The sequence below is a fragment of the Bactrocera neohumeralis genome, chromosome 2, assembly GCF_024586455.1.
Source record: "Bactrocera neohumeralis isolate Rockhampton chromosome 2, APGP_CSIRO_Bneo_wtdbg2-racon-allhic-juicebox.fasta_v2, whole genome shotgun sequence".
NCBI lineage: Eukaryota > Metazoa > Arthropoda > Insecta > Diptera > Tephritidae > Bactrocera > Bactrocera neohumeralis.
The window spans coordinates 79,537,812-79,555,533 of record NC_065919.1 but is presented as its reverse complement, the minus strand read 5'-3'; the positions used below and the strand labels follow the sequence as shown (position 1 = coordinate 79,555,533).

Genomic DNA, 17,722 nt, shown 5'->3' with positions numbered 1-17,722 from the left:
AACAAGTAATTAATATAATGGGATAAAATAATAGTTAATAATAGTTCCCTTAAAGTATGCCATCTTATGACCGAAAATTGTCCAAAGATTGGAAAAGTAGAAAATGTGCGGTTATACCCTACTTGGCCCCTCCGCACTTGTTTATGTATAAAAATAGTTATTGCACACTCCTAAAATAATCAATAATAAACTTTAAGCAGCTCTACATGGAAAAAATTAATACTTATGTTTACTTTAGAACTATTTTATTTCTAAACAATATTTTACTTCCTCCAAAATTGAAATATTGAAATGTTTTCAAAGTTTTCAAAATTCAAAAACAATTTTGACGCAATTTAATAATTGTGACGTGCTCCACAATTAATATATTAATTTTCAGCGCTGCGCTTAGTGAAACGTACGTGCCAATAATCGATGAAATAATATGCCAATTCCAATAAAGTATACAAATAATGTGCCAAAGAAGAGTAAAATGAACTTTTATTTACACTGCTTTAATAAATTCGACAATAAAGCATTTCGCTGCCAATATACTGGCGATATTAAGCAAAAAAGAAACAGAAGGCATGCCAATCAAATTCAGTAATAATATATACTTGTATATCTATATATATATATACTCTGGTGCCTGCTTTATTTTTCTAATTATAAACCGTTATAAATTAGAGTATTTGCAAAGGAAAATAGCATTAAAAGCGTCTAACAAATTAATAGCCAATAATAATAATGACAACAAAAAGAAGTAAACGCAATTTTAAAACGTCACGCACCCACCCAACGCCACAACTAAACACAAGCACAGCTCTCTTAGCCCCTGCGTATATACATATGTACCTATAAATGAATATAATAAGAATATAATGTTCGGCGCTATGTTCACTAGCAATCGCCAATCGCTGCGTTCCCCCCAACTGCGTGGCGCACTTGCCCGCTCTTATTAGCTGGGGAGCCATTCGACGCCGCGACTCGGCCAAAGTGTGTGCAGAAATATCCAATGGATTTGTATATTTTGATCTCAGCGATTATTTATTTGCTATTTGCTGTGATGATTTGTTTACTGTGCGGGTTGATATTTACTCTCTATGTATTGTGTATTGTTGTTGTTGGCAGTTCATTGTTATTTTCCGGCATCGCTCACGCAAGTGCCGCTTGATTAGCGGCAATTAATCACTTATATATTTGCTCTTTATTTAGTCTAATGACTGGGCAATTTGAGTTCATTTTTTAGTTTTTGTGTTTTTTTTAGATCTAGAATGAACGTTAATTCACAATTTTAATTGAGCTGAAAGTGACTGTTAATAGTTGAGATTAGCTATTTGATAGCAATGGACAAGAGAGAAGTATTTGTACCAAACAAGAACTGAAAATAATGATATAAACCTATTCACATTAATTACCATATTTTTATAAAAATAAGTTTATGTGGAAAATACTATCATTGGTTGGGGAACGCTATCAACGCAGAATTCTAAGTCGTAGGCCTGACAACCTGATCGTCGTGGTAATAGAACAGACTTGGAACTCCACAACGTAGAGCCTGTTGTGTGAGCAGAAGTGCTTGAAAATCGATAAGAAAACATTGTTTTGAACTAAATTTATGTGAGAAAGGCTTATTTGACGATTGGGAACTAAAAACTTGCTTAACATTTTTGATTAAAAGTAAATAATACTTTTGAGTCTTAATACGATTTGATTATCTCGAGTGTAAGTCCTACATTAGGCTGGATTAAATTAGATAATGATTGTGGTAATCCAAACTGATTTGATAATAAGTGAGACTTGGGCCGTAAACTCGAGTTTGGTGTTTTTCACTTAATTTTGTACAGTTTTTCATACAAAATATTTGCTTAAATCGCCCTTAATCACCACTTGTTTATAATTAATTTTTAAGGTATACTCTACGATCACTTACAAGTACTTACATAGTGCCATGCATATACCAGTTTAGGACCTTTTCGATACCAGATGGAGTTCAGTTACTAGTTCCATGAGAAGTAGTCATCCTTTAAGATGCCTTTAAGATGAACTCTAACAGGCTCTGTGGCCTTACCATCGAGTGTATCATACCGTGGTGACCCCAAATGTTTAGAGCGTAGTCTTGCCAATGCGGGCCAAGTACACAAGAGATGATCTATGGTTTTCCTGTACCTTGCTCTAGACATTTTCTACAGTCTTCTTGATCTGTCAGCCCAATTGTGCGGGCGTGTATCGTCCCCAGACAGTGACCAGTTAGTATTCCGATCATGTTCCTACAGTCTCTTCTATCGAGTGCCAATAGAAATTTTGTGTACTTCCGATCTACCGTTTTGCACATGACTTTTGCAGTTTTGCACTCATGTAGCTCGTTCGGGTTTTGATTTTCTTTACCATGCTTCGGTACAAATCGTCGTATAGACAATGAACGGGCTTCCCAAAGTTGATCACGTTTTCGGGTGTTAACCGTACACCATTCTTGGCAATCTCGCCCACTATTTCGTTGCCTGCTGATGCCTTTGTAGCCTGGCACACAGTAGAAGTGAAGTTGCTTGCTTTTGGCCACACTTCCTACTGCTGCCCTGCTACCCAAGACACTTCTGGCCGATTTGTGTTACGAAGTTGCTGCCTTCATTGCTGCTTGGCTATCTACGTAGATGTTGACTCTGGAATTGACTGCAGGTGCATTAGAGGTCAGCTCCGCAGCTTTCGCAAAAACAAAGACCTCAGCTTGAACACTGCAGTATACTTTCAGTCAGTGGTCCGACAATTTAAAAGGCTGCCTTATGCCGAACTCTGGGCAGTAATCTTCGCACCAACTCCTTTGTCCATTTTTGAGCTTTCCGTATAGATGTTTAGAGTGTTGCGCGTAGCTACACATAATAAACTGTTAAATCAAATTTTCAAAACAGTTCATTGACAGTTGTTGATAAACTCAAAACCTTAACTCGAGTTTGTGGTGTATTATGGTCCCACTATGAAGCGACATAAAAACAAATATCCGCCAAATGTTTTTGTAGGATGATGCCAAGTTCCCAGTTCTGGCTGGATAACGCCTTGAGCATAAATCATGGTTCTTCTTCTTAATCAAATCATGGTTCTTGGTATCGGTATAGTACATGATCAGCTGTATGGACGCTTCTTTAATATTGTTTAAACATTTCCTTCCGCAAAAGTGTTAACTGGGGTTTTACTTTTACCTTCTACACACTGGACATATAACTAATAATATAAAACATATAAATATAGCTCTTACATTATTTATACCCTGAACACCTAGAAGAAATACGTTCCTCCAACTCCTTTTCTAGCACAACTCCCAACAAACGCAAGTTACAAATATTCTCCTTATAAACGTAAATACCTATCTATCGCTCTATTTCTATGACCGTGATGTCTAGCTATTTTCCGTTTCATTTCTGTTTTTTTTTTTTGTTTTTTATTGCTCATGGTTCAACTCCAGCCAGCACAAAAGTAATTAGCTATCACAGCGGCCATTTGCGAATATTGCATGAAAATCGATTTGCTTGCTTTTTTTTCTAGGTTTTCGCTTACTTTCATTTTATTGGCTGACCTTAACCCAAGAACAAAAGGAACGAACAAGTATTTATGTGTACGATTACGTCGTGGTGGTGGTGGAACACCAAATTTGCATGTCAAAAGTCAGATCAGCGATGACCTTGCAAGTTTAAGCGCAACGTGCGCCAAAATACCACTCAGATTACCAACAAAAAGTAGTATTCTTACCAAAAATTACATGCCAAACACACGAATATATGCATGTGCATGTATGTATGTATTTATTGGAGGAACATCTGTTTATGCGTTGAGCCAATTATTTGCGACTGCACACCAAGCTTGATAGTGTCGGCCAGTGGTGTTGTTTAAGTTGTAATTATAATACTCCAGTATAAAATAGTACTAGGAGTTTGGTGGTAGGAATTTTTTTAGTTTTTTTTGTTGTAGTTGATTTGATTTCAGAAACTTGTGGCTTAAGTAGCTATATTACAGAGACCATGTACCATACTTTCAGCGATAATTCAAAACAAGTGTCTAACTGAGTTTTAACCGATTCTAGGTTATACCTTTTTCCATGTTGTCCATGAGTTCTACGAGTACATTCTTAAAATACCTTTGCGTGAAAAAAACCAAGCGATCAGTATCCAAACCTTATATATTAAAACCAAAGTGAAGCCCAATTGTCCACTGGGATGTATTTGTCTGCGGGCAACAACATATATGCCGCAGACAAATTACTGTAAAACCATCATGCTCATGCATTTGCTTAACTATTTTTCGCTGCGAGCCGTGCTTTTTTGGCAGCGTTACTGCCAATATAAAAATGTATTGTATTATATCACATACTCGCATATATATTTACACACACGATTGCATAGCGGTGAAATGCATACATTACATGTGTTGCAAGTTGAGCCAAGTGCTGCTGGCGGCCGAGAGTAACCGCAAGTTCAGAATAAATATTGGTCTAAAGCACACACACACTCAGGCAAAGAACGCAGGAAAAATATTGTTGCAAAGAGTCGCATAAAGCACAGTGGCACAGCTGCATTTGCTTACACACACACACACATTTATATGCAGGCATAGACATACAAGGTCAGCAGCGCGATTGTCGAATTTTACTCGGTCATATACAGTTACACCTACATATTATTACGTAATTTACATATACATATGGCAACTGTTATCATATTGTGTGTGGATGTGTGGTGTGTGGGTTTTAAAAGGAAGATATGGGTATGTGTATCTGATCCTATATAGCTAATCGGCTTCGACCAACTCCGTTGCCTGAAAATCGGTAGGACAAGGAGGTGTCTTTGTCGCGTGTCTGAATTTCGTATAAAACTTGTTTGGCTATGAATTATTGCTAAGATTATTTACAGTACTTAAAGTACACTCGAAATTATTTTAATACGTTGAAAACAGAAAACTATCAAAATATCATTTAAAAATATTCTGTAGTCTAAATTAAAAAAAATAACATTCTCAAAAAAAATGGAAAAGAAATAGTTCACGGCAAGCGAAGAGAAGGCGAAAAATCGTTCATTTCATCGATGATACTTACTATATCAAAGTTTTATACAATTTCACCAAGTTTTTAACCAAAAATAAGAAAAAACGTTAACTTCGGGTGCACCGAAGCTAATATACCCTTCACATGTGCATTTCTTTTAGTCTGCGTGTTCAGTTTATATCTTTGATATACGTTATAAAATGTTATTTCAGAGAATACAGTCATGATAAGACATTTAAGACAGATTGTTTGTTGCTATCCTAGTAGATCTGAACAACTTGAAGAAAATAAGTTCAAATAATCTCAAATGCTATGGCAAGCACTTGAAATAAAGAATGGAAAATGAAATAGTCTCCGCAAGCGAAGAGAAGGCGAATAATCGTTCATTTCATCGATGATACTTATTATATCAAGTTTTTAACCAAAAAAAAAAAAAAACCGTTAACATCGATTGCACATAAGCTACAGGTATACCTGCACAAATACAAAATATTCCTTACAAAAACTTTGATAAGTTAGTGTATATGACAGCTATATATTATAGTGACTCGATCTGAAGACTGCATCGTTGCCTTGGTTAATAATCCATAACAAATCTGTTGAAGAAATATCGTCAAATGAAAAAGTTTTCCATACAAGCACTTAATACCGAGCGTTGTTTGTTTGGCGGCTAAAGAGTTTTTCAATAAGAGCGCTACAAAAGTGAAATTCTTTATTTTTGTGAAAGTACTCGTTGCCATTATGTATGGAACTCTATTGCTTTTGCTTGACCAGGCGTTGAATCCAATTTTCGACGATTTTCACGCATAATCGGTCGATACTGCTGCAATTTCACGTTCGATATTCAATGACGTAGCCCTACAGGCAACAGTCTAACGGAGTCAAATCGCTCGACCGAGCCGGCCAATTGAACCATCAAACTCGGTTTTCAATAAATCGATTGTGACATTCGCTGTGTTGCTTGTGGCGCCGTCCTGTTGGAACCACATATTGTCCAAATCCATATCATCCAATTCGGGCCACAAATATTCGGTTATCATTGAGTGATAGCGATTTCCATTCACAGTAACGTGCTGGTCTTGATCAGCACGGAAGAAGTATGGCGCAATGTCGCCGCCGGGCCATAAATCGCATTAAACCATAATTATTTCAGGATGCAATGGTGACTCATAGAGTACGTGTAGTTTGCTGTCTGACCATTAACGTATGTTTTGCTTATTGACGAGCCATTCAGCCAGAAATAAGCCTCATCGCTGAAGATGATTTTTCGATGAAAATCCGTATCATTTTCGAGTTGTTGCTCAGCCCAATACACAAACATACGACGATTCTGGTGATCAAGCCAACCCGTCTCCACAACGAAGTCAGAGAGATGCCCAACACTTGAGAGCGACATGTGAGAAACTGATTTGGGTCTTTCTCAATTGATGCACTAGCGGCAGTAATATTTTCGGCTCTGAAGGCACTGCATTATCTCTCTGTGGATTCCTATTTTTCCACTAGAGACTCAATTGTTGATCTGACAGGACGATTACGAGAACCATAAATAGGACGTAGCGCTGTTAAAGTTTAGGCCACTGACTCCGAATTTCAGCAGTAAATTGTAATGATTCCGACTCATTGTTGGGTCATATATCTTTGATGTAGCTAACAGGTTTGAATGTCACTAAAATTTAGAGTATGAGAACGTTCAAATCGTTATTTACACTCCTTATTAATGGTATGCATCTCCATTAAAAACACGTAAAATGTAAGAGCCTTCTTCAATCTTTTCCTAAAGGGCAGAGAAACGAAACAACAATTTATTTCATTAAAAACATTATTGTTCAATTAATATTCCAATTATTCTTATATTTTTTTTAAAAATGTTATAAAACCAATTTCCGTTTGGTTATTAACTTGGAAGAAACTTGGAAAATAGAAGTCATTTCAAAATATCTCACAAGAAGTAAGAGCGTTAAGTAACTTTTCCACTTCAGCTAAAAGCAGAAGAATAAGCAAGAACACGCGCACACCAGCAAATTGCACAAATATTTCACAGTTAGTCAGCGTACTGACAGCGCTGACGCCGAAATGTATGCTATAGTAGAAAATTGGAAATCCAACCACACACTTATGCCAACGACATCCACGTCCGAAATAGTCGTGTCTGACGCCAATGACCACCCACCACTTTAATACAAAAACAAAAACTGACAAGTGTGCGTAAGAAAGCAAAAACAAAAAAAAAACGAAATTCGAATAGTAGAATTAATGGAATAAAAAGTAACGAATTGAACTGCAGCACGAGGTGATTGCCACATTTCATGGCAGACCAGCGCAGGGGCGTGCAGGGGCGGAAATGAGAGCTCATCCGCGGCAGCAGAGACGGATGGGTCACACTGTGCGCCTCGTAAATCAATTGTGCCACATACTCATTATACACACACATCCGTACAAAGATATATTTTTATTGGCCACATTTGGAGCGGCGAGTATGTGTGTGTGCGCCTGTGTGTATGCTATGTGAGTGCGCAATTAAAAGTGAATTTCTCACGCTCATTGCCTCTGTGACATCCGATAAACAAGGCAAATTGGCACAGATTTCATCGTCAGTGCGGCCCAAGGGCCGTCCACCTGCCTTGCGGTCGACTGCACAGCCTCGACGCAGGTGCCACCTTGTGCACTTGCAAAAATTCCTCAGAGCGGCCAACAAGGCTGGAATGTACGCGCCGAGTACTTTGTTGACTTGCTCCACCTTTGCCATCCGTTTAATCGTGGCGGACGACGGAAAAGTGGCAATTTTGTAATCTAGCATCAGTTGCAATGAAGCGCTACCGCCAGTTCCTCTCGCTTTCGGACACCCATTTATTTGCATGTATGTATGTGTGTGTGTGTTTGTGCATGATTTAGCACAATAGCAGTTGCATGGAGGTGTTCCAAATCTGAGCACTTCTGCCACAATACCTTCGAGTGTGGCATAAATGAAAATATTGACACATTTTTTAATTTATGATATCACTTGCGTAAGCCAAACTCGGTGCATATGTGTGTGTGCATGTGTGCTTTGTACATATTTAGTAAGCACTTCATTCAGGTGGGCTGAAGTGCACTTGTTGGATGACTTAAGCGTTATACTCGTAGATATTATGCAAATGGGTTGGATTATCGATTGATTTCAAGTTTAAAATTTCGCTGGAATTTTCGTTTTGAATATATATAGGTGAAGAAGTTTAATTATTTTTCCATACTAATATATATTTTAAACGATTTTTTTGAACAAAAGTCAAGTTCACATAAACTCTTTTTTAATTTCGGGATAAAATCAGAAATGTGATGAATGAATGTGTATGACCGTGTATGTTTTGCGAACTGATCAAAGCTCCAATTTTCACAGGTCAAAAACGGTCATAAGAATGTAAGAAGATCCTTTGTCAATATATACATTAGTAAATACCTCTTGCTCACTCAGCTAGTGATTTTCAAACTTCCGCTGTCGATATGTCATCAGATTTAGCAAAATTTTGTTCTAGTTTTGCTCTACATCTCAATATAATAATATTATGACTTCCCCCTCTGATTGTCATAATGCCGAATATACAAGGTCTGTGGCAAAAGAAACAGGACTGTTAAAAAAACAACAAAAAATTAATATTATCAAAAGTTATATTTTTTTATTCAAAGTAGTTTCCTTATGCTTCGATAAGCGTTTAGCCCGATCAATTAGCATTTCAAATGAGTGTTTAAGGTCATTTTTCGGAATGCTCTTGAGAATATCGGTCGTCGCCTTTTGGATAGCTGAAATGTCCAGAAACCAGTGTCCTTTCATGGGCAAATGAAGTTTTCCAAATAGGTAAAAATCACAGGATGCCAGATCAGGTGAGTAGAGTGAGTGATTAATGGTTAATATGGAGTTTTTTGTCAAAAAATCAGTGACAAGCCTCTACCGATGACACGGCGCATTATCGTGCAACAGGCGCCAGGACCCTGCCTCACGGTATTGTGGTCGAGCACGACGAATGCGTGACAAAAGACGCTTCATAACATCAAGGTAAAACACAGCATTAATCGTTTGGCCAGGTGGGATGAACTTTCGGTGTACAATACCTTCGGAATCGTAAAAACAAATCAGCATTGTCTTTATTTTTGACTTCTGAAGACGACCGACTTCTGATCGTCACAGAGGTCCTCACGACCTTCTTGGAATCGCTTAAACCACTCATGCACATTACTACGGGATAGGCACTGATCACGATAAACTTTTTTCATCATTTGAAATGTTTCAGTAAACGTTTTCCCAAGTTTAAAACAAAATTTAATATTTGCTTTTTGTTCAAAATGCATTTTACGACCGATGACCAAAAGCTGCTGTCACTTTTCGATCGATAACATCGATTGCAGTTATTCAATTGTCTTAAAATTTTTACGAAATGTCAACAAGAGATCAAACCTTTTACTTCATATACCCACCAATAGGTGGCGCCACCAGAAAAAGTTATATTTAAAAAGTTCTGTTTCTTTTGCGACAGTCCTTGTATGTCAATAATATATGAGCTGTTTTTTATATTAATTCATAATATATTAGATACTTATTAATTATCTTTATCATCTTTTACTTTACTTTCAGGTCGTGCTTGTATTTATACTCAGCATTGCATCACTCATTATTTACTTCGTGGATGCATCTAGCGAAGAAGTCGAAAGATGTCAGAAATGGAGTAATAACATTACTCAACAAATCGATCTCGCATTCAATATATTTTTTATGGTTTACTTTTTTATACGAGTAAGTTTCTTCTGTTCTTATGTAATTTCATTACTCTTATGTTCTCTTATTCCCCACCTACCTGTTTATAAGTTTTCTCCTAAAACTTTTGCGGACTTGACCATTCAGGAAAAAATTTATTCTGACCGAAATTTTATATTTTATAAAACAATTATTTTGTAATATATCGCTACTAGTTCTGTAATGTATTTAGTAATATTTAAGTGCGCAAAAAATTTAATTAGTGAAAATGAAAGCAGGAAGGGAATATTTACTCCTTATGAAGATTTAGCAATATAATTTTGCTTTCACACAAATTTTTAAAGAAACGTTTCTATAAGAAAGTATTTAAAATTTCAGTTCCAATTTTTTTATGACTAAATAAATCAAATTGAAAGGTGAATTTTGTCCATTTCATCTTCTTCAAAGTAATCCCCTCCCGCTGCAATACACTTATGCCAACGAATTTTCCAGTCATCATAACACTTGGAAAAATCCTCTGTCGTGATGGCCATCACGCCTTCTTCGATTCAGCTTTTATATCCTCAATTGAGCCAAAACGGTGTCATCGGAGTGGGTATGTGAATTTGCTGAATAGCCAGAAGTTACACGAAGGTAAATCTGGCGAATGCGGTGGCGAAATGATCACGAATAACCAATGCAGTATGAGATGGTGCATTAACGCACTTCTTTGTTCAGACATAGTAAAAATCGAAGAATAAATACTAATGAATATTTTGACGTCAAATCTAGCACAAATGTCACTAACAGTACTACCAACTTACAGAAAAAAAATTTACCGATTCGAAAAATACGCAAAGTATAAATTCACCTTTCAAATTGATCACAGTATTATATGAGCTCATGAAATTTGATTCGGACTAACAAAAAAAAGAAAAAAAAAAATTTAAAGTATTTCAATGCAAATTTTTACTATCGCCTTGGCTTAAAAAAGCATGTCAACGTTTAATCCAATTTTCTGATGTCATATTCCATAAAGTAGCGTCTCGTTATTTTAGTTTTTGTATAGTAGAGGAAGCATAAAAAGCCGAAGAGCGGAACGGAGGCACTGAAAAAAAACGTGTTCAGAGACTTCTATGCACTCTGTACACGTCGAATAATACGGACTAATATCATGATTAATTTGGAACCGGTATTCTCTGAAGCATTCCGGGCCACTCAGTATTTGGTTTAGGAAGAAATTCATGTCACTATGTTGTCTGTCTATCCACAAAAGGATGTCTGGGATCGGTCAGTGGGTCCACCGTCCTTTGAATGAGATTTGCCACTGTTGCTGCCACATTGTAAGGCTCTCTACTTTTTTCCCTCTGGTATTGTAGCGCGAGTCTCCCTGTGTGTCAATAAGCATCATGCTGGCTAGAACTTTAGCAGCATTGCTTGATATCGTTCGGAAAGCACTTCTTACTCGGATTGCAGAAAGCCTATGCATTGCGTTTAATGGTCTTGTATATGATTTTATGTCCAACGTTTTTATCCATATTGGTGCTGATTACAATATCACCGAACCCATGCTTTAGCTATTAAAAATCGCCGGCTGGAACGCACGCAGTCTCTGTTGGCCATCATTCTCTATAGAGCATTATATATTTGGTTTGCTTTGCCGGAAGTATATGTATACCAAGTGTTTCTTAAAATTTATCTTGGAGTCCAATATTAGTCCCAAATGCTTCAGCTGAGGCTGTGAAGTAATCTCGCACTCCGCTATGGTGAGTGATACCCTTTCTTCAAATTCCGTTTTCTGCTCAGTCGGCTCTAACCTCATTGTTGTAAACCATTGGCGGAGACAATTTATGTATACAATCATTGCATTTGAGCCGTAGGTCATTTAGATGTTTAGCCACTGCTACCACTCTTAGGTCATCCGCATATGCGATTGTTTTAACATTTTTTGGTTGATGTATTCTTAGCACCACGTCGTACCTCAAGTTCCATAGTAGAGGGCCTTAAACCGAGACTTGCGAGGGTAAACTCGAGAAAGTGTAGCTCTAAGTACCCTTGTACGTGTCAAATAACAGCGTATTTTGTATAGAGCTTTGATCTTGTCATCAATAATGATGCGTAAATGTAGAATCTTCAGTCACGTTGCCAAGTATTTCCTTCGGGACCTCTACTCGATGTCATTTTTGCAAAATATACAAGTACTTTGGCATGAGTCTAAAATTCGCTACATATCCAAAACATTAACCAAACTGTGTTTCGTCGATCTATTAGAGATGTTGGGATGCTCTGCTATACCTCTGATGCCAAGAGGCAATTTTCAATGATTTCACGTTGTTCACTAAATGCTTTGTGGCTCTCAAATACTTGTGTTAGTGATAGAATAAACTCTCCCAAAACCATATACAATGTGTTTAACGATTCCGAAGCCGTGAACATATTGAAAACACGTTTCAAGCAATCAATTAAGCGATTTTTCCGTCAAAAACAAACAGCTGCCAAACACTAATTGACATTTGGAGAATGAACATAAAAAAATATTTGCACTAATGTAATGAAAATATTTGTAACGCTTCGGCTTGCACGTGCAGTTTAAAAGCACCAGTCCGAGTCAAATTTGATCAGATATTATATTAGTATGGTTTGTTCATGCAATTTAACGGGACAATGATGTAACAGTTTTTTTTTTTATTTTTTAGCAAAAAATGCTACTTTTTTAATAAGAATAATCATAATGTATTTCTTGATTTTTTCAATGCCACTGTCAAACAAGCAAATACACTTCGTTTCATTGCTATAAAGACATTATATTTCTGTGAAATACTGAAAAAAACATGTTCCCAAAGCAACAAATGCAACCAACTGACTCATAACCGCGACCAACCAACCTTTGCCCAAAAACTCTTAAAATATCTTAAAATTTTCTTACCTCTCACCCCTCCCCTGTGTTTATTTCACTTATTTTAATTATTTTCCATCGATTTTCTATTTACACTTTCTGTATTTTCTTTGCATTTACAGTTCATAGCGGCGTCCGATAAACTTTGGTTTATGTTAGAAATGTACAGTTTTGTAGATTATTTTACAATACCCCCGTCCTTTGTATCAATATATTTAGATCGGACATGGATCGGTAAGCAATATTTGCACAAATGCATTGGCAACAAATAAAATAATTAATAAATTCTAAATTTCAAGCAAAAAACATAGTGAATTGTATGTACATATGTATGTAAATTTAATTACTTTTCCTTTTCTACTTCATGCATATGCCACACAAAACGCACACAACTGCGCGCAAAAACCAAATAAAAACAACAACAACATCTGTAAACTACCCACACCAACCAACATACGCTCACCAACACACGCACGCACACACAAACACCCACATACATACAAACGCGCCGCACACTTGTATGTGTTGGCTGTGATCGAAATGGCTGTATGCAATGGATTTTACTCTAAAACCAATCAAAAACAACAACAACGTATTACAAATTGGCCACGCGAAATGGGTTGTTGCAATGCTACTACGCGCACGCAGGTCTCCGATTTCTTCGAGCGTTACGCCTCATGACTGTACCGGATATTTTACAATATTTAAACGTTCTAAAAACATCGAGCTCGATACGCTTGGCTCAACTAGTATCAATTTTTATATCTGTATGGTTAACAGCAGCGGGCATAATACATCTGGTATGTATGGACACACACACATATATCTATATACTTATATATGTATATGTATATCTATAGCTATTGTAGCATCTGTGTACTCGCCACTATGCTAATTATTATTTTCCTGTTACTTCATCCATGGTTTTCCTCCACCTATTTGTACTATCGACATTTCTGTAAATATCCTCATCTACATTATTGTTTGCATTTCCACACCCTCTCATTATTATTATTATTATTAAAAAATAACCAAATGACCATCAAACGCTTTGAGCAGCAGCCCCTTAGAGCCAGAGAAATTTTCGTATGTGTGGCAGTGCGTCAGTGGCCGCGCCTGGCGTGCAGCTGCCGACCGCACTGCCAAAGGCGCTGTTCATTGTGTTGACGGTCATCGAAAAGCAGATGAAGAAGAAGAAAAAACAAAATATAAAAACTACAATAATAATAATTAATAGTCCAATAGTATAAATCGTCGAAGCTGTAGTGGTGTGCCGCACGCTGGACGCTTGGCTGCTAAGACAGCCGGTGTTTTGGAATTAGTTCTTTAAGCGGAACACAGCGCGGTTGACACCACTACAGCTGCACTTTTGCACTTTGCCGCATTCATACATACGTACATATGTATGTTATGCGCGTGTCTATGTTACTAAATCACTTAGTTACAAGTAATACATAGTAATGACACGCAAATACATGCATTAAGTAATTAAAAGTTAAAACAAAAAATAGTAAAATTTTTATTTTGATTAGCGCATAATTGAATTTGCAGCATCACTAATTAGCATTGGTAGTCGAATATAGAAATATGATAATTATCAAAATTTAGATAAAACAGTAAAAATATATATGGTTTGATATTACGGATAGCAACTTGGCTTATGGTTTGAATGTTTCACATATGAAACTGCATATATTTTATTTTTTTTTACTACAATGGCAGCATTGTTAAAGTTAGCATAACGGTTAAAGTGTTATATACACTTGTAGGTTAGGAAAAACGTGATTTTTTGTGAATTTTTCCAAGAAAAGTTTTATTTTATAATAAAATAACAAAATTTACAGAATTTAATCTATTTTAATAAACGATTTTTCATTTTGACACATTTTGGCTTCTCTTAACCTCATAGCCGAACTCCAGGAGTGCTTCAGAAAAAAGTTGTCAGACGGAGAGTAAGATTTCTATGCTTAAAATTATCTCAAATCCGAAAACCAAAAACAATTTAAAGTAATCATTATCATAAAAGCATATATCCGAAACTATTTGTCGAATCAACTTCAAATGTTCGGAGAATACCTTGAAATATTTCATTTGATATTCAAATAAATCGTCTTGTTTTGTTGATATTTATAAGTGGTTATTACCACTTAAATCACTTTTCCGAGTAATTTAAAGCTGGATGTACTGATGAAAGTTAAACTCAAAATAGAACTAGAAACCTTGACGATTTCAAATATAGTATTTTTCAAGACTACGTAGTGTACATATTTCTATAACTCAAGGAGATATAAAAAAAACTCTTTATAGAGTTTCGATATATACTTCTATTTGACGCTTTGAAACACTCAAGAAAACCAGTTCGTTAAATTCAATACAATATCCTTTGAGAATAATCTCAACAAATTTATGCGTTAATCAGTCTCACCCACACAATGATCTGTTCGTTTAAATTTGATAGAATACTTGGAGACGGGGGTTGCGCTTTTTAGGAATACTGTCCTAACAAATAATGAATATTCGGACCTGGAAGTAAGTTTACTACTATGAGCAAAAAATAGTAAGATTTTGTTCATAATTTTGAAATTCTTAATTTATTTTTCAAAATCTATGTCGTTCTCCTCATAGTAATCCCACTTAGCCCCAATACACTTGTGCCAACATTTGTTGTTAAAGTAAATTTCCGAATTTCTTCAATTGACTGAAAACGGGTTCTCCGGAGCGATCGTTTGAGTTTGCTGAATGATCAGAAGTCACACGAACAAAATCAGACGAATACAGTGGCTGGGGCACGATGTACTATGCGACGGTGCATTAACGTGGAATTCTAAATATATTCTTTGTTGACAGTTTGGCCGGTCGGAAGGAATATATAGGATACTTTTCCAATTGATCGTAATAATATGTTTCATGACTGATGACGACCTGGCTGTCGAAAATCATAGTTTCACAAACTTTAAAGTGACGTTGTTTTTAAAAAAATACGAGTGATTTTGGAACCAATCGTTCTTTCCCATTTCTTAGAACCAAATGACATTTCAAATGGTTTCCACTGGTCCTGGTCACTGGGACTGTAAATAATAGATTCACAAGCACCAATTCCTTTTTATTTTATTGACACTAGACGTGGTTCGTCGCCAACGCGTTCTTGATCAATGAAAAACACTTACTCGCGACAAAAAATGATCCCAAAAGGTCTTTTGCAACATTCTGAATGTTTCGGCACCCGCGATTTGATTCCGCTCACAAAATTTAATAGAACTTCTTTGTTGAATAATTTCACTCATCGTAAAAAATGCACTTTATGTACTTCAGAAAGGCAAGCTTATACTAAACACTAATGATTATTCTGATGTGATATTTGGCATAGATATCACTGACAGTCATACCAACCTAGAAAAAGCGCTGACGGTCATTTGGACCACGAGGGACCAATTTTCATTAGAACACTCACTTATCGACGGTGTGTTAGCTTATGAAAATCCATCCAATCTATTGTCATTGAGTTAGATAATTTATTTTTATTCACAATGATTGTATGAACATTTCCAAAACATTACCTGCATCCATCGGAACGAGACCTCTTTTGAACCCTTTAGAAATGTGAGACGCGAACACACCTCGTTACCTCGAGAATATTCCAGAAAATATTTATGAGGACTACAACTAATTTTGCTTCCATATTAGAGTTTTCCAATGAATGTGTTCAGACGACCTTCACGGGCTTACATATAGATAGTGTTTTCCAAAGTAATCAGGACTTTAAAAAAAAATAGAACAAATAGTTTTTTCGGCAAAATCAATTTATTTTATTCAAAATATGTGATCGCCAGTATGTATGCTTTTGAATCCATGAGTACGTCTGCATAACGCCGGTCCTTTCATGGGCAAATGCATTTTCCCAAATAAAGAAGCCGCACGGTGCCATATCATAATCGGTCACAAGCGTCGATCGATCTGAGCAATTTTTGGTCGTCAGTCAATTTTTGCGAAACAGACCGTGCGCTTGTAAGCTCCCGACATCTATGCCGCAAGAAAAGCATAAGCACAACGATCGCATATTGCGCAACGATCGATGTGCCATACGTTTTAAGAGCGGTAGGGGGACAAAAAATTCAATATCTTTGGAATGGTATGAATGAACACACATTTTTTTTGCAGATTATTAAAGGTGCATATTTTCTGCGTTGTGTCCCATACTTCTAAATTTTTTTTTAGCGTGAAGAACACTTTAAAAATTTCAATTGTTTAACAAAAAATTATGTAAAATAGTATTATTTAAACAAATGGATTACGAAAAAATATCTATAATATAGCACGAACATTTTTCTTTGACTTCACAAATATTTCATCGATTTATCTCTAGTAGTTTATGAGAAAAATTTTTTAGACAATTTAAACGATATAAAATCTGAAACCTTCAATAACTTTAACAAAAAATAAGATTTTAACAAATTATTCACTGATTGCGTTTGGTCCCCTTCCGGAAGTTGAACTGCTAATTTTCAAAAAATGAATGTCGAAATTTACAAAATGACGTGGTTTGCTCCATATATATTGTACATCTGATAAATAATACTTTCGCTTTTTTCAAAAAATCAAATATAATTTCAGCACTGCACTATTCTCAAAAGTTCAGGCTGAATATGAACGAACTCAATACAACGACCACGTAGATTGTACAATAAATCGCATATCATAAACAGCTCAGTATAGTCAGGGGTAGTGTAATAACCTTTTTTTGTAATCGTAGTGCATTTGAGAGTAGCTCGGTTGCCATCCGTAATGCATTGGCCAATAAGTGTATTTGCGTTTACAATGTATCTACAATGTTATGATTTTACGTTTCTATTTTTTTGTTTTCGTGTTTTCTTCAATTGCTGCATTTATTTAAAATTTAGCTGGAGAACTCTGGCGATCCGCTGGATTTTAATAATGCTCATCGATTATCCTATTGGACCTGTGTCTATTTCCTAATTGTGACCATGTCAACGGTAGGATATGGTGACGTTTACTGTGAGACTGTATTGGGAAGAACCTTCCTTGTGTTCTTTCTACTCGTCGGCTTGGTAAGTTGTCATTTACATAAACACACATATACATATACACTGTGCGA

At 36.2% G+C, this 17,722-nt stretch overlaps 1 protein-coding gene across 40 annotated transcripts in view; it reads left to right on the top strand.

Moving 5' to 3' along the window:
- LOC126765566 (calcium-activated potassium channel slowpoke) overlaps nt 1–17,722 on the top strand; it is a 165,831-nt gene that overhangs the window by 52,484 nt on the left and 95,625 nt on the right. For all 40 annotated transcript variants that reach the window (XM_050483283.1, XM_050483213.1, XM_050483405.1 and 37 more), the window contains 4 exons: nt 9,615–9,773; nt 12,732–12,843; nt 13,258–13,409; nt 17,508–17,675. In XM_050483283.1, the coding sequence (XP_050339240.1) occupies nt 9,615–9,773; nt 12,732–12,843; nt 13,258–13,409; nt 17,508–17,675 (591 nt within the window). The remainder of the gene's footprint in view (nt 1–9,614; nt 9,774–12,731; nt 12,844–13,257; nt 13,410–17,507; nt 17,676–17,722) is intronic.